The sequence below is a fragment of the Lissotriton helveticus genome, chromosome 3_2 (genome assembly GCF_964261635.1).
Source record: "Lissotriton helveticus chromosome 3_2, aLisHel1.1, whole genome shotgun sequence".
Classification (NCBI taxonomy): Eukaryota; Metazoa; Chordata; class Amphibia; order Caudata; family Salamandridae; genus Lissotriton; species Lissotriton helveticus.
This window is the reverse complement of record NC_136062.1, coordinates 391,527,209-391,554,098: the sequence shown is the minus strand read 5'-3', so window position 1 is coordinate 391,554,098 and position 26,890 is coordinate 391,527,209. Positions and strand designations below refer to the sequence as shown.

Here is a 26,890-nt window from a genome sequence, read left to right as displayed (position 1 = left end):
CAACAACCGCTAGGACACAGTTTACGAAAATCCAATGAAAAAAGCAAAGAATAACCCATCCGGCGACCCCCAACCCAGAGAAGGAAGAATAAAAGGAAAGCCAAAAGAACGAAGAAAAAAGGCCATAGAAACAAAGTAGAAAGAAAAAAGGAAAACCCTTCCCCCAACCCCCCACCCTGCACAACTGTAGATGGCTATGGCCTACCCCCCTTTAGCAGCGTGCCTGTCGCCCAGTACCTAAACCCGAAATATAGAAGAAAAGTTAATATAAAAAAGGGGAAAAAGAGAGAGCGGAGGAGGAGACAAAATCAATAGGACAGCACCCGATCATCCATCCCCAGAGCCCAGGATCACAGAGGAAACACAGAAGCGAGAGCATTAGCAGGCAAAACAGAGCGCGTCCATCTTAGTCACCAGGTAAACCAACACCATCAATCCGTAAGGCAGATTCAGCCCTGTCCCGTGCGCTCGAGCGCACCAGTCAAGTACATCCAACCAGCCAGCATGATGAGGATAGTAGACGACAAAGAGAGGCCAGTGGGTCGTTGTCCGACGTCCGCCGTCAGCGACAGTGTATCGTGAAGGGCGACAAATGAAAGTTTCACAAACCGCACCAGTCCCAAGTACCAAGCGAGATCAGATAGGTCCGTGGTCGTCGCGGTAGACTGGCCCTTGAAAGCCGCCACATCCACCAGGAAGAAATCGGCAGACCGCTCCAGTCCAGGGTATGGCATAACGGCCCGAGCGCACGGACAGTCCAGCAAAGTGCGTCCGGACGCGGGAGTAATGGCCTCCAATTTGCGCCTCAGAGCGCGAGCACTGCGGATCATGACACCACGAAGGGTACCGAGGGCAATCAGAACATCCCGGACCCCAAGCGATGTCTCAGGAGCACGGTCCAGGGCGCTCACCCCCTCCATAGGTTCCACAGCAGGCTCCGCCATGTTAGTCTGGGCGTCGCTGACCCACACACCAAATCGGGCACCCTCTCGCGCCTCACCAGAGCCCAAATAAGTCATCAATGCAAAGGTGGGAAAATGCAAGATGCGAGCAGAAAAGGAGACGAGGGCAGTGTCAGCGGTGGGAAAGTCACAGTCACGCACCAGTGCGCACAAGTTTCAAATCACCGACCTCCTGGTGTACAAAATGGCGCTCAGACGTACCCCGGGAGAGATGCGGGGAACGGCCGAGTCATAAAGTGACGAGAAGTCCCAAAGGGAGTCTACCCCCCCGGATTCCTCAAAGCGCCACCGGCCCGGAACCCTCAAAGTGGACCGGAGAGCGCAGTAAGAGGCAAACGTGTCGGGTAGATCATTTCGGACGGCCAGCTCTGCCCCGTCACAGACGATAACCACCAGGATAGCGGGGGCCGGCCGTTCTGCGCACGCAAGACCCCGGATCAGCAGCCATGGAGGGCCGGACAGAAGGCGAGAGCATATCTCCGGATCTACGGCCGATGGAGAGGCCGGGAGCACAGCACCGAGGACCGCCTCACTTCCCCTCAACAAGAATGCGGCTCGGGACAGGATAAGATGCAGGATCAGTGCACACAGAAGCGAAGTCGGCGGAGCCGAGTGCCTAGGCGGCCATCTCGGTTCCCGGCTAGGCTCCTCCTCCCGAACCGCCACAGTTGGTGCAGTCGCCCTGCCTAGCGAGTCCATGGTATCCAGTCCACACCGAATGGAATAGCGTGCTGCATCCCGTCCGTCTGCTAGGGCCGGAGTAAGCTTTGCCTGGACCTCCGCCGGGCACTGCGGCAGCACTTCCGCAACCGTATCCCAGAGAGTGGGAGTAACGGCCCAAAAGGCAGGCGGTGTTGACAGACCGCAACCCTAAACTCAGTGAGGAGAACAGTTTCTTCCCGAACTGATCGTACCTTTTGGATTCCCGATCCGGAGGAGCGGTCAGGAATGCGTTCTGGGAGGTAGAGGCCTGGAACACTAGGCTCTCAGGGGTGGGGTGAACGGACAGGAAGCTGGGGTCGCCCGGAGCCGGGCTGTGGCGTCGGGCCACGTTCCGATCTACAGGCAGGCCTGTAGAGGGCTTGGACCAGGTGCCCATCAGAATGTTAGTGAGGGCTTCGTTAAACGGCAGGAGAGGCTTCGAGGAGCTTGCCTGCGGTTTGAGCACCGCAGTGAGGAGGTTAGTCCTCACGGCCGCAACTGGAAGCTCAAGAGCCGTGGTCTTGGCTGCCCTAGTCAATACCACGCTGTTAGCAGCCCCCTCCTCCGTAGCCACGGTAGAAGGGGAGACATTCCAGTGTCGGGCGAAGTGTCCAGACCACTGGCCTCCCCCAGCTAGTCTGCCCAATCCTGGCTCAACGGGCACAGCAGTGCTAGAGGGTCCTCAGACCCCTCCCCATCCCCCTCGTCATCCATCTCCTGATAGTCAGGAATAAATGATGGAGCAGTGTCGTCGGTGAAGGGGTCACCGATCGGCATTGAAGACGGCGCCAGGCGGCGCCGGTCCGACACTGGATCCGGACCGGGGTGAGGATCGGGGACGACACCCTTGGTGATGGTGCCGGCGGAGGGGGCGTAAGGTCAACCGTCGTCACGGATCCAGGCCTGGCTCCTGAGGAGCCCTGCGGCGTCGGGACCGGAGTCATCGACGGCGCCGGGGCTAAAGCACCCGATGGAGCAGGAGCTGGAGCCCCTGGCCCGCTTGGGCTCCCAGACAGACCCGCGGGGCGCGAAGGCGCCTCGGCGGGTTCCGACAGGGGGAAGCACGACCTCATGGCCGTGAGGAAGGCGGTGATCTACTTCGGCATCGCGAGTAGCCCAGGGACCGGCGGGTGTGGAGCTGGACGCGGCGCTTGCGGTATCGCCCGAACTCCCGGCCACGTCGTGCGAGCGTCGGGGGGAGTCAGAAGAGCGATGTCGCTTTTACGACTACTTGTGCCTCGACTAACCTGAGGACTTGGAGCTCGACGAGTGGTGTCGACTCGCTGAGCTGTGAGGACTGTTACCCTGTGACCTCGACCTCCCCCTAGACCGGGACCTCGAGCCACGCGGGCCGATTGCCGGAGCTTACAGGACCGCCTAGCTTTCGACGTCAAGGCCCGGCAGTCAGGCACGACTTGTCATCGTGGTCGGCCCCGAGACAGTAAAGGCACCGAAGGTGGGGGTCAGTAACCGACATCAAGCGGTTACAATCGTCGCAGGGTTTGAACCCGGGCATCCCTTTCGGCACCGAGAGTCGAGGTATGGACTCGAGAAGATCCAAAAGAGATCAAAAAGTTTAGTCAAAAATTGACTAGGAGTACTGCCCTTCCTGGATCTGCGCTTGCTGGCGCGGAAAAAAGAAGAACTGACGTCAGCGCACGAGGGCGACGTCTAAGTACTCCGACGACGTCATCTCTGCGACCACGATGCCGACGCCGGACGCGGAGCCGCAGACGACGCCTACCGACGCGCAGGGGTACTGCTATGCAAAACTTTCCGGATCCAGCCTAACGCCTGGGGATATTCTAAGGTAAGGAATCTAACACTAACCTGTTTCTTTCAGATAAAGAAAACGCAGACTTGGATTATTACAACATTACCTTCTTAGTGAGATAGAGTCAGCTAATAAGCCTAATATCAGTCACTGGTTACTTCTATGTGTGACCTACAGATATACCAGGAGGGCCCACCCAGCCTATCATCCTTCACGATCCACGGAATGGAACCCCAGTTAGATTCGGTGTTAATAAATACGAGCTAAATGTTCAGAGCGCTTTGGATAGAAGGTCTAAATAAAGAACACACGTTTTATTATAAACTAAGGAGCAGATGCAACAGTAACTAATTGTGGTGTTTACTGCTGACCAATGTGTCTTAATCACCCCACTGTAGTGCATCAGAGGGCATAAATTGGTTCTGAAATCATTCTGGATGTAAGTTTACTGCACGATTGAGCAAGGATGAATGGGAGAGTGTAACATGACACGGTGGCTGTGAGGTGTTTTGGAATGGCTAGTGACGTTATAATGTGTGCCGGAGGCATGTACTGCGCACATAGGTTACTTTTGGGGAAAAAACAATGAGATTGTTATAAAGTGGTTCTTGCTTATATTTTTAAGTCTGGCAGAAGACAACCTCAGCTGGTTTCCAGGTCGTTTGTTACATTTTTAAATGTACATAAACTAGTCTTCAGGGGAATGTGCCTCACTCACTTAACTGATGTACCGCAGAAAGTGCTTCTAGCAAAACCAACGCAGCTTAACTTCAGTGGTGAAAAGTGTGACGTCGAGGCTGAGGTGACCTCACTTTGTAGGAGGTCACCACTAACTATTACTAACTATGATTGTACAGCGCCTAATACACTGGGAATTCTAGGTGCTACATTAGTCGCACTGATTGTCATGGTACTTCCATCATGCTGGACTAGCAAAGTTACCTAGGTTGACTTGGTGTGTGTGCCCTTGATTGGCTGGGCCTCTGAACGGCAGGATAAAACACGTCATTTACGGTTTGGGACCACGAAGGGGACTACAAAGTGTGGAGTTGCCGGAAACAGAAGAGGCGGGTTTCTAGTTGTTCCCTGAATTGAAATGGGTCTTTGGCATTAAATATGTCAAGGTTAGTACCTTCCAGTGTCAGGGATCAGAGGTGATGTAGACTGCCCCTCCCCACCCCTTCTGGTGAAGCTTACTTGCAAATCTTCTCATTTTTAAGTCTGCGTGTTGTGTGGGCCCAGCTCCTGCTGCGAAGTAACCTGTGCATCACTGATAGCCAAACCTGTTCAGAGGACACGGGTTAGTGGTCTTTGGACTTTTCCTGGAGGAGGGGGCGTATTCTTCCAGCTGTGTGCTGGTGAGGCTGAGTGCCTTGAAGTTACTCAGGGGTGCGGGGGAGGGGGCAGGGGAGGTAGGTGTTAAGTTTGAACTTCTGACGTGAGACCATCTTGGCTGCCGTTTGTGTAGACCTAGGCTAAGTTGTCTGGCTTCATTCTGGACTTTGGGTTGCCCTCTGAGTTGGTAAATTGGCAGGTCAGCTAAGAGGGCTTTAGCATGTTCAGGAGGTGAGGTAACTGGGGATGCCACAAAGAGGACATACCTTCATTTAGGAAGGACCTCCCTACCCGGGGTTCCAGGCTGAGGAGAGCATACCACAAGACTCCCAAGTACTTTGATTTCCATGGGTACCGCCTTGTCAAAGACCATGGAGGGGGAAATAGATGGGCCAGGGTTAGTTTCTTCATTTTGAACCCATGTAGTTGACACTGTTGCTCCCTCCCAGACTGGATTGCCTCCTAATCCTTGGAAAGAGGTGAGCGTCATTTTGACCTCTGACAAGTAGGTACTTTGACAGTTGTCATGGGTGAAGAGAGTTGAAGAGCAGAGGATGAAAGTGGAGGTGGCCCATTGCTATTTAAGTCTATATGTTGAAAGGAGATGTCGAGTGTGGAGAGGCAAGTGTGAATATCCATGTGACAGTTCCACCATGGAGGAGGCACGTTTCCACGTCTTACTGCGCTTGCACTTGGACAGGGCCTGTTGAAACCAGTGAAGTAGAAACAATTTGGAAACCATGGGAGGAATACTTACAGTTACTAGACACACAGACCCAGTCCTTCACTCATAGCGAACTACACGCAACAGGCTCATGGGCCAGGTGTATTCAACTCACACTGACGTGAAGGGGTGATAGACCACACCCCGTGGGGTCCTGCTACAACCTGATTGGATTCAGCTACACTACAAGAACATCTCCACCAAGGAGACCAACATGAATCGCTCGTTGTAAATGTAATCCTTGTGGCACAGAGAATGATGGAAGAGATGTAGTTGAGCTTATATAGCGCACAGCTACCCGCAGTGGGTGTCCCAGCGCTTGCTTAGGGAACCCGTCCTGATATTCCCCTGTGAGATAGCAGGGTATCCACAAGGTGAAAGTCAGGCATCCCGCCGCGAGGGGCCGTTGTGGAGATTAAGCAAGCTATTGCCCAGAGTCGCAGAGTGTGAACCCGTGAGTCGAGGAGGCACCGGGGCGAGAATTATCCGTGGAATTTTTAGCCCAAGACCCGCCGAGGCGGGGAATTGAACCCTGGTCCAGGACCGATCTCAGCTTCCAGGTCTGCTGCCTCTAACCCCTGAGCCACACTTCTCCAGAGACTGGAGTGAGTAGGTTCTTCTACCTGGTTTTCAAAAGATAAGAGAAGGGTTGGAAGACAAATGGATGTGTTCATCAATGAGGTATAGTTTTGTTTGAAACTAATAAAAATTCATATAAAAAGAGTAGCCACTTAAGTGAGTGGACTCAGACTACACCCACGTGCTGCCTGTCGGTGGACAGTGTTGTGGTCCAGTGTGCGTAAGGCAGGGGAGATATCTTGCAGCATGATCGTGCTGCAGGAGCTGTGATATCCTATCTCTAATAGCTCACCTACACAGTTTGTTTTATTTACTGTGTTCTCGGCATAAGCTTTTCTCTCGCTTATATCCACTATGTCCTAGGCTCAGTTTGGTTTAGGAAACAGACTTTTACTTTATTTATAAAGATCTTTGTGAACTGGGGTGAGAGTAGTTGGTTTCTGCTGAGCCAAGTGATTATTTTTGGAGGAGTGTCTCAGCGAGTTGGGGACTTCTCACGATCATAGAGAGACAATGTTCATGAACATTGTCACACTATTAGGACGGATGCCTGCAACGGTTATCCCTGGAGAACAGTGCCCCACTTCGCTGGAGGATGCCTGCGATGGTCAGCCCTGGAGAACAGTGCCCCACTTCTAGGAAGGATGCTTGCAAGGGTCGATGCTGGAGAACGTTGCCTCACTGCTCGGAAGGTTGCCTGCAAGGGTTGGCATCGGAGAACACTGCCCCACTGCTCGGAAGAATGCCTGCAATGGCTGGTGCTGGAGAATAGCGCCCCGCTGCTGAGAAGGATGCCCGCAAGGGTTGGTGCCGGAGAACAGCGCCCCACTACTGAGAAGGATGCCTGCAAGGGTCGGTGCTAGAGAATAGCGCCCCACTGCTGTGAAGGATGCCTGCAAGGCTCGGTGCCAGAGAACAGCACCCCACTGCTGAGAAGGATGCCTGCAAGTGTTGGCGCTGGAGAACAGTGCCCCACTACTCTGTAAGATGCCTGCAAGGGTCGGCACCAGAGAACAGTACCACCCTAGAAGAAGGTTTGCAAGGGTCAGAGCTAGGCAAGAAGGTACCTGGGGTCCTTGCAGAAGCTGAACCTTTTTAACATTTCATTTATGGCCTGGGGTTGGACTGTGGGAGCCGCAGGTTTACTTTAATGTAGAATAGTCTGAGATTTTTCTTTTGCAGGACTTTTCTGTAAAGTGAATGTACAGGGTTACAGGTGTGTAAGTTTGATTTTGTTTTTATATTTTGCAGGTGTCTGTTGAGGCTGCTCTGCATTAATCGTTACGCTTTCACTGTAAGGTAGAAAGCTGGGTGTTTTTTAGGTCGAGCATTCAAGACCTCTTGTATATACTTTAGTATATACTTATATGTGTATGTACTTTGTGGGCTCTGGAGATCAGTGCTAGGATTTGTCTGCTTCCGCTTAGGGACTTTTTTCTGTTCAACTGCCTCTATTTAGCTGTATTGATAGAAAACGACCAGTAGAAGTCAGTAAAATCCCAGAAACAAATTCTGGTAACTGCCTCTATTTAACTTTGAAAGAAAACAACCAGAATAGGCCAGTAAAATGCAGGAATCATTTTAGTATTCTCTAGATTCCAATCCGTAGAAATTGTCTTCCACGAGCACCCGTAGACAAATATTTTTTTCAAATCTTGTATTTTCACTGGTTTTATATTAGAAATAGAGCTTTGGACTATACCATTTTTTGCTGAAAGGCAATATTTCTCTATATGTGTTCCCATACCTGGTGTGTCACGCAGTTTGGTGCTTACTTTCCCTACATGTTAAAGAACAGTAGATGTTTCAGCACCTAGCCTAATGTGCTGCATAGCTATATACGTATAAAGTCCCAAAGGCGAGACAGATTACATTGCAAATTGCATTACTCCCAGGGAGATGGAGGATAATGTGCTCTATCGTACCTCGCTATAAAGCCTGACTTTTAGCGATGACCAATGATTGGAAGCTTGCGCAGCAACCATTTTGTCTACATGACTCTTTGTCATGCGGAGGGGCATCAGCTGTGGTTTGTGACTTGGCTCTTTTGCATGCATTGGAAACAACTAAAGAGTCTGGAGGAAGCTGCCCTTTAATATAAATAGGGTTAGATGGTTCTGCTTTTATATTTTTAATTTTTGTAGGTGTAATGATACGTGCTCTAACAGGGTCTTCAAATATATCCTCAGTATTATCCCTTCTAATTACAGTTGTTTTTCGTATTCATATGGATCCCGCTGTGGTTGTGATTATGTAACTATTAACTATTTGTAAAACCTACCTGTCCGAAGTAATGGTGCGCCCGTGGGGGAGGTGATGGTGAATCCTGCCGCCCACTGGTGTTTGATGGGCCTGAAAGACCGGACTAGGAAGGTTTGGAGACAGTGGTGGCCGGGTGGAGGTGGACTGACTTCCCGCTGGCCCCCTGACCCGTCTCGGCGGGTTCGACGTCCACGGCCGTGCTGAGATTGTTGCTGCTCAGGCTTCTGGCTCTAAAGCGCACGTGTTGGGCACCCCTTCGTGGCCACGTAAGGAGCGGAAAGCAGAAGGCGGTGGAGGGCGCGTGGCGGAAAGACCCTAGGACTTGGCCGCAGCTCGCAAGTCCTTAAAGCGCCCCAACGCACTGTCTGCTTTATTGCCACATCAAGGGCATGTCCATCAGGGTGTTCTAGACATCCACAGACACTGAGGCAGCACTTGCGCCTCCGTATCCCACACAGTGTGGGAATAATGGCCCAAAGAAGCATGCAGTGTTCACAGACCGCAGCCCTGAACTGGCGGAAGAAAAATCTTCTTACCGTACTGTTCCAGTTTCTTGGATTCCCTATCTGGGGGTGAAGAAGGGAAAGCACATGGGGACGCAGAGGCTTGGACAACCAAGTTCTCAGAGGTGGGGTGTTGGGAAAGGAAAATGGGGTCGCCCGGGGCGTCAGGCCACGTTTCAATCTACAGGAGCCCCTGTGTTGGGCCTGGACCAGGTGCCCAAAAGTACGTCTCAAAGTGCATCATTAAAGGGCAGCAGTGGCTCCGTAGAGGTAGCTGTCGGCTGAAGCGCTTCTGTCAAGAGGTTAGTCCTGACGGCCACTGTAGGGAGTTCGAGGTGGAGAGCCTCGGCCGCCCTGCGCAAAACCATTACGCAACTTGCACCCTCCTGCGTAGCCACGGTAGGAGGAGTAAGCAATGCAAGGTCAGGAGAGGTATCAAGACCACTGGCAACCCCCAGTTCCTCTGCCCAGTCCATGTCAAACTCACACTGTGCTGTGAGAGGGTCCTCAGACCCCTCCCAGTCCTCCCCTTCCTCCGAAGGCTGATGAACAGGCCGAAAATAATGAGGCTGGACATAGGGGTAGAAAGGCCCCATCGGCGTCGGAATCAGCGTCGCCGTTCCAGCGCCATATCCACATCAGGGCTGAAACCGGGGACGACGTCGTCAGGGGCCACGGGCGATGTCGGAGCTGGTGCCGGTGTGGTCTACGTAGGTGGAGGTGTCACAAGGTCAACCGGCATCCAACGGGATCCAGGCCTGGATCCTTGGGGGGCCTTGCGGCACCGGGGATGGTGCAGACAGCGATGCCGGAGTGGGCGACAGTGAAGAGCGAGGGCCCCCAGTCGGGACCGAAGGTGTGCAGGCAGGGCTCGCCGGCCCAAAGAGGCGGGCCATGGCTGACAGAAATTCCTGCAGCTGGACCAGAGTCGCCGACGGACCAGGGAAGGGCGGGTAGGCCGAAGGCCACTGCGTAGGTTCCGCTGGAGCGGCACCACCCGCACCCTCAGCCACGTCGCGCGACGGAAAGTCGGGGAGCGATGGAGCTTCTATGACTTCTTGTGATGCTTTGCCTTCCTGACCCCAAGTGCAAAGACTTCGATCCCGATGAACGATGGCGGTGGCTCCGCGACCGGTCCCTTGACCTCCCACGGGACTGGAACCTTGAAACGTGCGGAGCTGAATGCTGGACTACTAGCAACTTCCGGGACCGCTCCCTCAAAGTCTTCGGCCCCTTGGCCCGGCAGTCGAGGCGGATGTAGGACGTTACAACGCATACTTTTACCACGCCTACCATTACCACGCAATTTTTACAACGCAGAATCCATTACAACGAAGTACCATTACCACGCATGTATTTACAACGCATATACCTTTACCACGCATACAATTACAACGTAAGTATTGGTAAGTATATAATATTTTTTTTAATTTAATTAAAATTAATATAATGTAATTTAATTTAATTAATTAATTTAATTTAATATTAATATAATTAAATATTAATATAATGTAATTTAATTTAATTTAATTTAATTAATTTAATTTAATTTAATCAATTTAATTTAATGTAATTTAAATGTAATTATATTTAATTTTTACCCTGTACCCTTTTACCCAAAAACCCAAAACTGACCCTGAACCCTAAAAACACCCCTTTACCCAAAACCCAAAACTGACCCTAAACCCTAAAAATACCCCTTTACCCAAAAACCCAAAACTGTCCCTAAACCCTAAAAATACCCCTTTACCCAAAAACCCAAAACTGACCCTGAACCCTAAAAATACCCCTTTACCCAAAAACTGAAAACTGACCCTGAACCCTAAAAATACCCCTTTACCCAAAAACTGAAAACTGACCCTGAACCCTAAAAATACCCCTTTACCCAAAAACTGAAAACTGACCCTGAACCCTAAAAATACCCCTTTACCCAAAAAACTGAAAACTGACCCTGAACCCTAAAAATACCCCTTTACCCAAAAACTGAAAACTGACCCTGAACCCTAAAAATACCCCTTTACCCAAAAACTGAAAACTGACCCTGAACCCTAAAAATACCCCTTTACCCAAAAAACTGAAAACTGACCCTGAACCCTAAAAATACCCTTTTACCCAAAAACTGAAAACTGACCCTAAACCCTAAAAATAACCACTTTACCCAAAAACTGAAAACTGACCCTGAACCCTAAAAATACCCCTTTACCCAAAAACTGAAAACTGACCCTGAACCCTAAAAATACCCCTTTACCCAAAAAACTGAAAACTGACCCTGAACCCTAAAAATACCCTTTTACCCAAAAACTGAAAACTGACCCTAAACCCTAAAAATAACCCCTTTACCCAAAAACTGAAAACTGACCCTAAACCCTAAAAATACCCCTTTACCCAAAAACTGAAAACTGACCCTGAACCCTAAAAATACCCCTTTATCCAAAAACTGAAAACTGACCCTGAACCCTAAAAATACCCCTTTACCCAAAAAACTGAAAACTGACCCTGAACCTTAAAAATACCCCTTCACCCAAAAACCCAAATAATATTTTTAATAAAATAATATACTTACCAATACTTACGTTGTAATGGTATGCGTTGTAAAAGTACCTGCGTTGTAAATACATGCGTGGTAATGGTATGCGTTGTAATGGATCCTGCGTTGTAAAAAATGCGTGGTAATGGTAGGTCGTGGTAAAAGTTGCGTTGTAAAGGTTGTATACCAGTCGAGGTACGACTTGAGGTCGTGGTTGCGCCCCAGGCAGTCGAGACACACGCGGTGTGGGTCCACCACCGACATCATGCGATGACAGTCTCGCAGGACTTGTAGCCAGCCATCCCTAAGGCACCAAGGGTGATCGACTCGAGAAACAGAGATAAAAGGCCTTGAAAAACTCCGTCCAAAAGTCACTGGGGGGTACCGCTCTCTCCGGAACTGCGCTTGCTGGCGCGAAAAAAGAAAGAACTGACAGCGCGCGAGGGTGGCTGCAGTGATGCCATCTCGGTGACCATGGCGCTGAGCCGCACAACGCCACCTTCCGACGCGCAGGGGTACTGCTGACGAAAACTTTCTGAATCCAGTCTGACGCCTGGGGGTAATTCGAAGGTAAGGAATATATCACTACGTGTTTCTTCCAGATTTAATAATTAACGGCATAAGTTTCTACTTCCAATTCTAAAGCCAATTAATTTTCTTCAAGTCAGGCCCGACTTATTGTTTTTACAGCTTGTAAACTCTCTATTTATCTGCTTTTGTCTTGTACGTTTTTTATCAGGAGTGTTAAAACATGAATGACTCTGGCTATGACAATCTGCGTGTAAACTTTTATGATATTACATGTCTTTTATGACTTTATTTGTAAAAACGTAAAAAAGTACTGGGATGATGATGATGATGATGATATCCTCAGCAGTTCGGATCCTGCCTTTTTGCACGGGGAGGTTTTGAGTCACCCTATTGGTATTGGAGAGGGTTTCAAATAGGGAATCACCCTCAATAGCGTTTTTATGTAATGTGACCTGATGATAAGCCGCCACCAAAGGAATAAGGACCTGGTAAGAAGTAGCGTGAGCAGGAGGTGATGGTATGGCTGGACAAAGATCAGGGTCAATATCCCCTGGAGGATCAACAATATAATTGTCCCAGGGATGTGTAAGTTAAGGAACTTACAGATCCCTGGGAAAGGAATATGCTACTTACCAGTCTGCATCTGCATATGTAGGGCTGCTGACATTCATATCTGTGCATAGATCGCGGCCTAGTGTTGGGTCCGGATGATTGCACTTTGTCTTGGAAGAGTCTTCGAAGTATCAAGAGATAGGTGACTCTTCCCTTGGACTACAGTGCGCATGGGCATCTTCTCCATCCTCAGATTGTTTTTCGCCATTGTGGCAGAGATGGAGATAGGAAAGTAAGAGATGGCCATGCCAAAGATAATGCTGCAGCTGCGACAGGCACCGGGGAGGAGGGCGGGCGATATGAATGTCAGCAGCCCTACATGCCAAGAACAGATGCATACTGGTAAGTAGCATATTCCGTTCGAGGCATGTGGGTTGCTGAATTCATATCTGTGCATAGACTGTATAGCAGTATCTCCTCTAGCGGTGGCTACCTGTGCCAGCTGCAGCAGTTTGAAAAAGAGTTTTGAGGACAGCTTGGCCTACAGCAGCTTGCTGTTTTGCTTGCACGTCTACACAGTAGTGTTTTGTGAAAGTGTGTATGGTGGTCCATGTGGCTGCCTTACAAATGTCTGCAAGAGTAATATTTCCTAGGAAAGCCATGGATGCCCCCATTTTCCTTGTAGAGTGTGCTCTTGGGGGGACGGTTAAAGTGCGTTTTGCCTTTTGATAGCATATTGAATGCATTTAACTATCCATCTGGCCATTCCACACTTTGAAATAGGATTTCCTTTGTGTTGTGGTGCAAAAGCAACAAATAGTTGTTTTGTCTTCCTAAATGATTTAGTTCTGTCTATGTAATAAAGTAGGGCTCTTTTCACATCCAGTGTGTGTAGGGCTCTTTCAGCTACTGACTGTGGATTTTGAAAGAATACTGGCAGTTCTATAGATTGGTTGATATGGAAGTTGGATACAACCTTAGGCATAAACTTAGGGTTGGTTCTAAGAACCACCCTGTTGGCATGTACTTGCCCGAATGGTTCTTGGATTGTTAATGCTTGTAATTCGCTCACTCTTCTGAGTGTGTTAATGGCAACCAAGAATGCAACCTTCCACGTTAAGAATTGTAGTTCGCATGAGTGTAGAGGTTCGAAAGGAGGGCCCATAAGTCTGGTAAGTACTATATTTAGATTCCAGACTGGGGAAGGGGGGGTGTCGTGGAGGGATCACCCTTTTCAAACCCTCCATGAAGGCTTTGATTGCTGGTACTCTAAACAGTGAAAGGTGTTGCCTGTTTTGAAGGTATGCTGCTATGGCAGCGAGGTGTAGTCGTATAAAAGAGTATGCTTAGTTACATCTTTGTAGATGCAGCAGGTAACATATAATGTTCTGTATGGAAGCGTCTAATGGGTTGATTTGGTTATTGTTGCAATAAATAACGAATGTTTTCCATTTAGCCGCATAGCACGCTCGTGCGGTTGGTCGTCTTGCCTCCCTAATGATGTTCATGCAGTCTGGGGGCAAGTTAAGGTATCCGAACTCTAAGGCCTCAGGAGCCAGATCGCTAGGTTCATCTGATTGGGATCTGGGTGTCTTATTTCTCCATGGTTCTGAGTTAGAAGATGTGGAGCAAGGCACAGTCTTTGATGAGGAACCACTGAAAGTTCTAGGAACGTTGTGTACCACTGTTGTCTCGCCCATGTGGGAGCAACCAGGATTAGTGTGAGTGAGTATTGTCGCAGTTTGTGTGCCACCAGCGGGATCAGTGGTGCTGGGGGAAAAGCGTACGCAAATCTGCCTGACCAGTTCATCCATTTCGCATTGCCCTGTGACAACGGATGTGGGAACCTGGCGGCAAAGTACTGGCATTTTGAGTTTTCTTTTGTGGCAAACAGGTCTATCACTGGGTGACCCCACTCTTTGAAGAATGGCTGGAGAACTTGGGGGTGAATCTCCCATTCGTGTAGTTGTTGGCTGTGCCTGCTGAGCAGGCCGGCAATCTGATTGTCCTTGCCTGGAAGGTATTCTGCTAGGAGAAAAATGTTTTTTGGAATGGCCCACTTCCATATGCTTTGTGGCAGATGGGACAGCTGTGGAGAGTGCGTTCCTCCCTGTTTCTGGATATAGCACATTGGGGTCATGTTTTCCGTCCAGATCAACACCGTCTTGCTGTACAGGTATTTCTGAAATGCTTTGAGGGCTAGGAATATTGCTAGCAATTCTAGTTGGTTGATGTGTAGCGTTTTCTGTTTGGTTGTGTATTGAAGGAGATGGGCTCCCCAGCCTGTCAGTGATGCGTCCGCTGTTAGTACTAGTTGTGGAACCGGCTCTTGGAACAGTCGCCTCTTGGAAAGGTTTTGTGGGTTCCACCGCTGCAGAGAGTTGTGAGCGTGACTGTCTACCAACACTAGGTCTTTTAGTTGTCCTCGAGCCTGGTTCCATTGCCGTGCTAGGCATTCTTGTAATGGGCGCATCTGGAGTCTGGCATGGGGGAGAATGAATATGCAGGAGGCCATCATGCCTATGAGCTGCATAAATATTCGAGCTAGCAGAGAGTGTTGTGGCAGGAATTTGCGAATGAGTATCTGCATGCTGGCTATCCGTGCTGAGTTTCGATATGCTTTTGCCACTGAGGTATTTATAGTGGCTCCCAGGTACTGCTGTGTGTGGGATGGTTGCAGATGCGATTTTGGGTAGTTGATAGAAAACCCTAGACTGTGTAGCAATTGAAGTGTTTGAGATGTGTGTGCTGCGCACTGTTGGTACGATTTCGCTTGTATTAGCCTGTCGTCCAGATAGCGGTACACATGGATGTGTTGCATCCTGAGGTGTGCAGCCACTGTCGCTAAGCATTTTGTAAACACTCTTGGAGCCGTGGTAACCCCGAAGGGCAAAACCTTGAATTGGTAGTGTTGACCTTCTATTGTGAACCCAAGGTATTTTCTGTGGGCTGGATGGATGGGTAAGTGAAAATAGGCATCCTTGAGATCCAGTGTTGCTAGGAAATCTCCTTGTTGGAGCAACTGGAGAAGTTGCTGTAATGTGATCATATGGAAGTGTTCCGATAGTATATATTGATTTAGGGGTCTGAGGTCCAATATTGGTCTGAAGGAGCCGTCTTTCTTGGGGATTAGGAAGTATAGGGAGTATACTCCTGTCCCTTGCTGGTGGAAAGGGACTGGCTCTATGGCCCCCTTTTCCAGCATGCATTTCACCTCTTGTTGTAGCAGGGTGATGTGTTCAGTGGACATAGGACGATGTCTGGGAGGTATGTTTGGTGGTGTAGAAGTCAGTTCTAGGCAATAACCAAACTGGATAATTTCTCTCACCCACCTGTCCGTGGTAATTGCGTGCTAGACAGGTAGGAACTGTTGGAGTCTGCCTCCGACTTATGTTATGTGGTCTGGAGGCAGCGTAACAAAGTCACTGTTTTGTGGCAGTGGAGGCTCTATTGTTATTGCCTCCACATCCTCTCCCCTTATTACTGTTGCCTCTATAACCTCCTCTGTTTGTGTTCTTGTTGAAGGAACCTTGTGTGTTACTTTTGTATGAGGCAGATGTTTGCGAGGTATTTCCTCATGTAGTTGCCCTGTTGAGGAGCGCCGAAAGGAGCCTCTGTGTTGTTGAAATTGCAATGCCCCCATTGATTTTACGGTTTCTGTGTCCTTTTTAATTTTATCCAAAATGGTGTCCACAGCAGGGCCAAATAGGAAATCTTGATTGACAGGTTGGTTAAGAATGGTGGGCTGCACCTCATTCTTAAAGCCGGAAATACGCAGCCATGCATGTCTGCGTAATAAGACGCTAGTGTTAATTGACCTAGCTGCGGTGTCTGCTGCGTCAAGCGCGCATTTGATGGAGGCATTTGTGATAAATTTACCCTCATGTATGAGGTCACAGCTTGTGCTTTATAGGGCTCAGGCAGGTGTTGCATTAGGGTTTCGAGTTGATCATAATGCGCCCTGTCGTAACGAGCAGGTAGGGTTTGTGTATTAGCAATTCTCCATGAATTGGAGGCTTGTGCTGCTACCCGTTTTCCTGATGCCTCCAGTATTTTTGACTCTTTATCAGGGGGAGGTGATTCTCCTGTTGTTTGGGAGTTGGCCCGTTTACGTGCATTAGCCAATACCAGTGAGTCTAGTGGTAACTGTCCCCTCATGTAAGTAGGGTCTGTAGGAGCTGCCCTATACTTCTTTTCTATTCTGGGGTTGATTACTCGTGCCCTGGCTGTTTCCTTAAATATGTCAGGTGCATGTCTCAGAACTCCTTTTAACATGGGAAGTGTTCTATCTTTTTTTTCCGAAGTGGGGAAGGTGTCAAACAAGAAGTCTTCCTCAGCAGGGTCATTGTGCATATCTACATTGTGGAATTGTGCTGCCCTGTCTATCAGCTGATTGAAGACTACGGTGTCATCTGTAGGTGACGGCTAAGTAGTATAAGATGGTACATCAGGGATGGGGTGGGTGTTGTAAGGGTCTGTTGGCTCCTCCCATGGTTCCTCTTGTGGTTGAGGATCTTGTGGGAAATCATATTGAGGTTGTGGCTCATCCCCTGTGTTACCCTCATTGTCCCCATGTTGAGAAGGAGAGGAAGGAATGTAAGGATTAAAGGGTGTAGTAGGCATGATAGGCTGAAAAGGAATGAAGGGTCTAGAGGGAGAAGTCCCAAAGTCCTTTTTCTTTAATGGAATAGGGGAATGTGAGCCAGAGTCCAAAGGCCTCTTCTTTCGGTGCAGGATGGTAACTTTACCAGTGTCTGGATTGATGTATATTTTAGCTTGGTCGTCTGTTGGATCTGGGTGGAAGAGTTCTTCCTCTACAGTCCTAGGTTGAGTGTTAGACTTCTTTGGTTTGGTAACACTTTCTTTTTCGACGACTTTCGGTGCTTTTTTGGTTTTCGGCTCGGGCCCTTGTTCGGGTTCGACAAGTGATTCGGGATCGACTGGAACTTTCGGGTCGACACATTTTTTGTGCTCCGTAGGCTTTTTGGGATGAGTGTCCTTTGCCGAGTCGACGTTTTTCTTCGGATCGACTGGTGTCTTCGGAGCACTAATCTTCGGGTCGGCAGGTTTTTCCGGCCATGCTACGGGGTTCGGTACGGTCCTCTTTTTTTCGGCGACCTTTGACGGGTCGATGGATTTTGGACCTGTAGGCTTATTTGGGTCGGCGACCTTCTTCAGTTCGGCGCCCTTAGGTTGCGAGCCCCTGTTTGTTTCCACTCCCTCTTTGGGGTTGACGTTTTTTGGCTGAACGGCCTTCTTGTGGTCGACAGTCTTTTTTGGCTCGACGCTCTTTGGCTGTACGGCTGCCTTTTGTTCGACGCCCTTCGGGTCGATGACCTTTTTTGGCTCTGGAACCTTCTTCGGGACGATGTTACTGGGCCCGGGGGTCTCTGAAGGTTTCGGTTTTGATTTCGGAACCGAGCTGGATGGCGGAGCTGGCGAAAGTTTTTTATGATCTTGGCTAAGGCCTTATGGCGATGCCTCGACTGGAGCCTTCGGTAACGGGCTTATTGGTGTCCAGGGCTGTGTACTCACGATTTGTTCCTGGTCATTATCGAAGATGTTGTCCGGTTCCGGTGCCTGTCGCTGCATTTCTTGCCTGGCGGCCCGTCGGATCCATATGGTTTTCTTCGACCGAAACTGGACGCAGGCCGGGCAGGTTTCTTCCCTATGGTCTGGGGAAAGGCACTTTGTTGCATACTGAGTGTTTGTCAGTATGGGGGAACTTGGAGTGGCATTGTGGGCACCTTTTAAAAGGGCTTCTTTCCATCGACGGTCAGCTCACGTGGCATCGAAAAGGCCCAACGGCCCGCGTCGACGACCGATGGGAGATGGAAAGCTGGATCGAGTAGAGAGGTACTGAACGAGAACAATACTGTTGAAGCCGAAGGCCTTTTGGCCTTTAGAAAGTTTTGTTTTCGATTCCGAAGTTGGAGTTTTGGAGTAAGCATCCGAACCCAATGGCGGAAAAAAACAATTTGAGGATGGAGAAGATGCCCATGCGCACTGTACTCCAAGGGAGGAGTTACCTATCTCGTGATACTTCGAAGACTCTGCCGAGACAACAAAGTGCAATCATCCGGACCCAACACTAGGCGGCGATCTATGCACAGATATGAATTCAGCAGCCCACATGCCTCCAACATTATGTTTCCCAGGAATGTGTAAGTTAAGGAACTTACAGATCCCTGGGAAAATTATGTTGTTGATCCTCCAGGGGATACTGACCCTGATCTTGGTCCAGCCATACCATCATCTCCTGTTCACGCTACTTCTTACCAGGACCTTATTGCTTTGGTGGCGGCTTATCATCAGGTCACATTGCAAAAAAACGCTATTATGGGTGATTCCCTATTTGAAACCCTCTCCAATACCAATAGGGTGACTCAAAACCTCCCCATGCACAGAGGCATGCTCTAAACTGCTGAGGATATCATCATCATCACATGAATCATCCCCTCCATCATCTCCAATAGGAGATTGAGGATACCCCTCTGGTGTATTAACCCCTGCACTAGTATATGACTGAGGAGGTGAAGGTGGTGGTGGAGAAAGAGGTGGTTACGGAGAAGCAGGTAAAGAAGGAGGTGGAGGGCTGATAACTATGTCCTTCATTTTAGGAAGCAGTGGCATAGCAATGTCCTCTTCTAAATAAAGTTGGCGCGGAGATGTTTAAGGCTGGGGCTGTCCAGCTTTTGCTATTATTCGACCAGTTTGAGGCTAGATATGTATTGTATTTTGCCACGGATCGTGCTGCTCCTGCATAACCTGGAGGATTGGTTCTGTAGGAAATCACAGGTTTCGGAACCAAACTAGGGTTTCCTTTGGTTTGGAAGTGGATCTTTCTTTTGCTGCTGAGGAGGTTTTTTATTTCGGTGGTGAACAAGTTTTGTCTTTTGGTGCTGAGGAGCTTTTGCCTTTGTGCTCAGCACCTGCTGGAATGCACTTGTCAGGCTGTGGGGTGCTGGGAGCCGAGGAGTTGAATGGCTCGGAACAGAAGCTGGTGAGGCCGAAGTAGAGTTTGGTAATTTTGGCTTCATTTTCAGAGTCAAGCCTGAGGGCGGGACATCCATATTGGATGTTTGATGCCTTTAATGGCTTTTTGCGGTACAAAAGGGGGTGGTGATGGACGGCACTGCTTTTTGGCAGTGGAGGCCCAGATGCCGTATATTCACTCGGTTCAGAATGTCCCTACATTTTACTGGGGTGCTGAGACTCACAGTACGCTGACTAGAGAAATGTCTTCAATCTGGAAACTTTTTTCCATCTCTGAGTCGGATGAAGATTCATGGCTGGAGAAGGCCTCTCCCTCAGCCGCAGAGGCTTCTAGGATTTCGGTAAAGGTCCTGGCTATTTTGCAGGAAACCTCAATCAATACCTGCCATCCAGGCCCTTACGCTAAGGAGTTAAATCTTTACATCTTGTACTGAGTTACAAAAAAATCAGCTTTCTTTCACCTAGCCCCCTTCTATTGGAATCAACTCCTCATTTATCTTCGGAACTGCACTGATCATTTTCAATTGAGAAGGCTTCTCAAAACTGCACTGTTCTAAATCTATTCTCTCTCTGGCCTACTGCAGCTCCTCCATAGCGCAGAGATACCCCTTTAAGGGTGATTCGGGCGCTTTACAAGAAATAAATTTCTTCCTTGTGTCCTTTTACATCCTGTTGCCCGAAGAAGTCAAGTGTATCCTCGATCTTCCTGCTCTACATTTCTCTGCAATGCAGCAGACAGTCCCTTAATATCTTTTTTGATTGGAAAGACTGCCAAGCTTCACAGTCTTCTTCTCTGTGCTTTGAGGACATAGGTTGCAAACCTGATAGACATCCGTCCGCTGATATTATGCGTGACAGTAGGGACAACAATTAAAGGGAGTCTGATGAGTGACTTAAGGTCAACATGTTTCATGCCTATTGGCCCAGCAAGATCTTAGGTATTTCTTCATGACCAGGTGTTGATGCCCACCCTACACCTGAGTGTGAGCAAAGGAGTATGAAGTGATCTTTTCTTAAAATTGTCAAGGCACACTGGCCCCTGCGACAACTCCTTTGTTTTTATACTTATTAATGGGATCACCTTATTAAAGTAGTCCTCAGTATCCCAGCAAGTAGTAAACCACTTAATACACTATCCTACATTTGCATACTCACTTGCACTCATCATTATGGCTAAACTCAGAAGATTTCCGATTAGGAGCTCCCTGGAGGGGTGCATTGGGCATTGCAGCGCTGGCACAACGAGGAGCAGCACAGTGATGAAGCATGACACTCACCAAGATGTGAGGGCAATCACTGCTGATCACTTGAATCCACGTATCCCACTGATCAGTTCACTCGAATACCCGGATCACACTGATCAGTTCCCCAGTCCCGACCGACATCTTAGGGGGCAACTTTCCTTGCACACGGCTGGGAATTTGGAAAAATGTCTGAATAAAAACAGTCTGAGAGTTTAGCGGCATGGACAGATAAGAACTGACATCAGCCTTTATAGGCCCCACACATCATTTCCGTAGCAGAACAGTGTCAGTGTGTAGCCACATAGCACTACCTTCCGCTGTACAGAGGTACTACAAATGATTTCCGTATCCAGCCAGACACCTAGGAAATATTCAAAAGGTGAGGAATCTGCGGCTAGATGTCATATCAAATGGTGAAGATTCCTGTGTGCTTATGTGAAAATTATATTTTTTGCCTGGTTTTAAAAAATACCTTGGTTGTCTGATGGCAACTGGGTGTAGCTGGTTGAGTTAGGTGTGGGGAGTAGGCCCTAGTCAGAATGTCTAGGTGCAAGATGATGCAATTTTAGTGTTCACCCTTCCCATGATTCCTCTCTGCTCATTTGCTTAATCATGAACTCTTTCCTTGCCAAGGAACTAAAAAAAAAATGAAAAAAATCAACATCATACTGTGACTGACAAGTTATTTTTTCATAAAAGAAGTCACCACACAAATCTTATTGCCTCTTCCACCTTTGGTAGACTTGCCTTTTTGTTATCTGAAATCTGGGCAAGTTTACACCATCACTAAAATGCTGCTCCTTTTGTTTTGCTTGCAATTTTTTATCCAGGTATGGCAGTCTCAAAGAATTTGACTTCAATTTAATCCTAAAAACGTTCTAGCCGTTTAAAAAATAGAATTGCAATTTTGTACATTCTTTACCTTTTCCAAGTTGAGACATTGGTACATTCACATTGAAATGGTCATTAGTAACAACCGCCTTCTTATCTTACCTTCATTGCATAAATATTGGTTAATGATGCAGACTCCTTTGAGATAATCTCTTGATGAAACTTCTGTAGTTCTGCAATCTGGCTTTCCTTCTCAGCAAAGGTACGATGGCAGCGATCTCTTAGGGCTTGCATTTCAGTTAAATGGGAGGTCTTTTCAGCTCTAAAAGCAAAGAATGGTACACTATAACACTAAAGACAGGAACAAGACTCCAACCAGGTAGGTTTCATGCTAGGTTGGCTACCTACTACGAGCACAGTACACTTCACTCAACCATGTAGAGCTTTAAAGGTTTGTACATATGTTCAAATAAACAGCTAGCAACTGCATCAACTAGAGCATTGGGTAAACACATCTTCCAGCAGTATAAATATACAACTGGAAACACATCAACATAAAATAGCCACAACGACAAAGTAGCTGTAGGAGGAGAGGGGAGAGGGGGACTTTTCTGAGGTTGTTAGGGACGGAACCTCTGTTGCTTTGGGTTGGGAGCCTCATGGGATTTGTGAGAATTGTGGGTATGGGGATGTGTGTGTTGAATATGTGTTTTACCAGACCTGGGCCATAAGAGCGTAGGAGGGAGCATAGGTCGCGGTCCGACAGTGAGTTGAGGACACGACGGGGGCGGTGGGAGTTATTGCGAGCGGGGATAGTCGGCCAGCGCAGAAGTCGTTGGAGGCGAGGGTATGTAGGGAGGGTACGTCGTTTGTAGGGTAGTGGGATGGTGGGAGGTAGACTGGGCTGTGAGAAGAGAAGGTCTTTGATTGCGTGGAGATCTTTTTTGACTTGTAGGAGATCCTCTTTGACTTGTTGGAGGGTGGATAAAGTCAAATCAAGAGGTGGATTGGAGATAGGGTTGGTGGTGAGAGCCATTGGTGAGTGGTTGAGTAGTGAGCTGGAAAGCGAGCAGGGTATCGAGGGGGGGGATATGCTAGCGTTGTTGGAAGGTTCTACGGCGATAATGAGTGGGATGGCATTCGATGTGTGGGCGGATTTGTGGGCGAGGGGTGTGGGTGAGGTAGGGGGAGGGTGGGAGGCATAGGTAGTGCCGTCAGTGGGAGACGGTGCCGGTGAGTTGAAGAGTGAGTGAAGGCTGAAGACAATGGGGGTGGCAGGAAGGTAGTGGGGGCTGAGAATGGGAGGGGAGAGAGGGGGGATGCTAAGGTAAGGGAGGCGGTATGTTCTGTGGGACTTGTTGGGAGGGTGGGGGTGTCGTGAGTGAGAGTGGGGAGGGAGCTGGGGAGGGAGAGGGATCTGCCGCGGGGTGGAGGGAAGGGGGGGGGGGAGATGAACTCCGGACGGTGGTGTGTTCAGAAGCGTTCGTGGGGGGTGTAGCGTGGGGGGAAGGGGGCGTGGGGGTATCGAGGATGTGGGTGTATCGAGGATGTATGGGGGGGAGAGTACTCACGTGGGGACTGAGGGAGGGGGGGAACAAAGGGTGGGATTTGTCATTGTGTGCGCCGTTCTGGTGCTGATCTAGGTAGGAGGTGTTGTGGGTGGGAGTTGTTATGTCAGGGGAGAGAGGGATGGGAGAGGTATGAGTGGGGGTCAAAGGGGTAGTGTTAGAGGGGCGGCTAGTGTATGAGGGGGAGAGATTTGTGACTGCGCTTGGGGAGTGTGGGGTGGTAACAGCAGTAGGGCTATTGACTAGGGTGCTGGGGGTAGAGGTGAGGTGCGTGTGGATCCGACGCTGACCTATGTTAGAAGCGTTGTGGGTGGGGGCTGCGACGTCATGATTGATACTGCTGGAGGAGTCATGGGTGGAGGTCCGCAGCTTGGAAAGGTGCTCTTTGAACTTGGGGAACAGGTTGTCTAGTAGTTCCAGGTTCTTGTCTGTGGATTGAATTAGGAGAATCCCGTTATTGTAGATAGTAATGGTGGTTCTGCCAAGGAAGAGTTGGGAAGGTGTGATAGAGAGAGTTAGGCCATGAGCGGTTTTCCTGGTGGTGGAGACGGTGAGTAGGGTTAGGAACGCTTTTCTCCATTGGGCTCTGCGTGAGGTGTGGAAGATGATATCAATGTTCAGGGCTCCATTGCCCGGTGAGAAGTAGGTGTCGGCAAAGGGTGTTTCAGGGTGCGACCTCAAGAAGTTATGTTTAAAGCGTTTAGCGGCTTTTTTGGTGAGAGTGGAAGGGTAGTTGATTATATATGTGTGCTTACCGATGAGATCCATGTTAGGATGGCTGTAACGTTGGGTGTGGGAGGAAAGACGACAATAAAACTGTCAGCCGTAGGTTACAGGGCACAGGAGTGACACTAGTGAGTGGCCAAAAGTAGCCAAAAATATAAGAGGTAGCAATCGGTGCAATCCAGGAACAAACAGTGCGTAGGTGCAGCTTACACAATGTACAATATATGAGAGGTAGCAATCAGCTTACACCATGTACAATATATGAGAGGTAGCAACCAGTTAGGTGGAGCCAAATTGACACATCATAATGTAAGAGGTAGCAACGGTGTAATCCAGGTGTAGAAAGTGGCTGGGTGCAGCTTACAATACTAACGAAATATATGAGGTAATAATCAGTGCATCATAGTGATAGAAGTGAGATGGAAGCAGCTTACCAGACTGAAACAGCCGAATGAGGTAGCGATCATTGAATAATAGGGCTAAAAGTGAGATGGGTGCAGCTTACAACATAGACAGTATACAAATATGAATAAAATACTAGTGAATTACTGGAGCCAATATACGTGCAAACAGATGACTGCAATAAACAAATATGACATTAATAAGCAACCTGTAGAATATGAGGTAGCAATCAGTGCACTGTCGGTGAGGAAGAGTGGAAATGGGTGTAAGTTACATGCAGTGTAAAAGTACCAATAGTAATATAATAATATAATACTGCAATAAAAGGCAAACACTTAATCGCATAAAGATTTAAGTACAGGGCTATGTAGAGTCTGTGGTACCGATAGTCAAGAGTAATCAGAAAGACTAGTCCATGATGGCCGCCAATGAGAGAGGGAAGTCTAAATATGGCCGCCAAGTGAAGGGATCATTAGTCCTCTTTTGGTTGTTACTGTTTTCAGAGCAGGGAAGAGCAGTTTCAGATTCTATTCCGGCTGGCTCAGGATCTTGCATACCATGGGGAGTCTTATCTCAGTTTTTTGTTATCTTAAGTGGAGCTGCTGAGGGGCCTCGTGGGCTCAGGCGGTACAGGAGGGGATTAGGTGCTCAGTTTATGACCCCCGCCATTTTGAGCAACAGAGGTTTTTGTAAAACAAAAACGAGTGGGGCAAAATGCGCACCTTTTGCCGCAAAAACGCGTGGGGCAAAGTAAATACCTTTTTCAGCTTTCGCTTCAGTATGTGCTCTGTAGTCCCAGCCTCAGGGGCAAAGACGATCTTCGCTAGCGTTTGCAGATCTGTCGGTCTGTCGGTTCATGATACCGCTGGGGGTTGGAAACAAAGGGGGGATGGGGGGGGGGGGAACGACCAGCCACCCCACAGCAAGGCGCCAGCTTCCTCTGGTGTCCTGACGGTGGCTGCAGGCAGAGGACGAGCAAGAACCAAGCCAAGCCTGGTGCAGGTAAGTGAAATAATACTTCGCAAAATGTTATGCAGTGATTCACAATTGATTGCAGGTTCAAATACAGTTGGTTGAGCTGCAGGTAAGGCAACAGTTCTAAATTACTTTAGTTACTTTGTAGATTACAGGGCATGTTACTGATTGGATAACTTTTTCAGTTACTTTTGCTAATCAGTGTGATATGCCTAGATGTCTCACTGAAACATTTCGCCAAAAAGAAATTCAGTTTTTACAGTTATGCAGTTTTTCAATGTGTCATACAAACCAACTCCCCACTTAGAATTTTTTTTTAAAGGAAAAGCAATCAATGCACTCCTATAGAAGGAAATGTAGTTAACGGTTTACAGGTAAATACTTATTTGTGGGAGTTGGTATTCTGTGGTTTGAACCAGGGTTCCCCCAAGGTCGAGGATGCGCTCTCAGTACACCCTCAGCTGCACTAGGGCGGCCGGGTGTAGGGTGCTTAGGCCCAAGGTTATACAACGAGGGACAGGGGGCCTACGGTTGGTGGCTGCTCACGAGCAGGCCACATGGTTTTGGGAGCAAAGCTCCTGCTGTTAGGGTCAGGACAAAGGGGTGTCCGAGTTTTCACCCACAGTACACCCACAGCGGCGCATTGACGGCTGGGTGCAGGGTGCTATTTGGCGTCAGGTGCCCTGTTTTCAATGGGAATTCTCTGGTTGCAACAAAGACTACAGGCTCGGGGACAAAGATCTTCTGGTGGTGACCACCGGTTGGGATGCCTGGGGATGCTTGGGCCACCCAAGGCCGTGGGCCGTCTGGTACATGGGGTGTCTTTAGGCATTGGGTTTTCTTACCAGCTCTGGTCGCGGTCGGAGGGATCCTCCAGAAAGGGGCTGCAGGCGTCAATAGGAGATTCGAGGAAGGTCAGAGATCACCAAATCTCAGGTCAGAATCGCCAGAAAGACTACCTCATGGTGTTGGTCCACTCAGGCCATGGGCGTCAGGTGCAGAGTGGTGCAGACTTGTGGTTTTGGCCAGAGTCTGTGGGTGAGACAAATGCTTGGTTTTGGACGGCAGGGCTGCTTCTTCTGATTCTTAAGGGCTGCTGGCTGCCGGACACACCGGGAGTTTGCTGGAGCAGGTTCGAGGTGCAGACAGGCCGGTAGGGATGTGGCCCAGACAGTGGGCGTCCTCTTCTTTGTTCAGCACAGCTTCATCAGTCCTTATTCTCTTCTTTTGGTCGGTTCTTGTCTGGGTTGGCAAGGTTCTGGTTTGCCCCTAAATGCTAGATTTAGGGGCATTACAGGTAAGTAAAGGTTGGGACCAATGGGTCCCTTCCTTGAGGTGGGTGCTCCCCCTATAATGCCACACTCTAGTGGGCGTGAGGGCATATGCCTTTCTCTGGTTGGCTGGGTCCCCCGTCTATAAGATGGTGGTGCTGAGAGTTGTGCTACACCTTGCTTCTCCCACCTAAGGGGTGGGGTTGGCAAAGGTGGGCACACGGCTCTTCCTCACTTGGTTTTCTCGACGATTCTCTCCACCCCTCCCCAAAGTGGGGGTCAGAACTAGTGGGATCCAGTTGCTGGAAGCAACAAAGGCCTGGGTTATCTCACAGAGGCAGCAAGCCTTTAAAGCTTCCCCTACGTGGACCCTACCAATCCTGGAAGAGGAAGCTTAGCACCTCGTCCCAGGATGTGCATTGTTTC

The 26,890-nt window shown here is 49.0% G+C and overlaps 1 protein-coding gene across 1 annotated transcript in view; it reads right to left on the bottom strand.

Moving 5' to 3' along the window:
• The window catches only part of LOC144826026 (uncharacterized), a 658,919-nt gene that overhangs the window by 98,887 nt on the left and 533,142 nt on the right, over positions 1 to 26,890 (bottom strand). Inside the window, exon 24 of the mRNA XM_078684302.1 lies at positions 21,685 to 21,844. Coding sequence (XP_078540428.1) covers positions 21,685 to 21,844 — 160 coding nt within the window. The remainder of the gene's footprint in view (positions 1 to 21,684; positions 21,845 to 26,890) is intronic.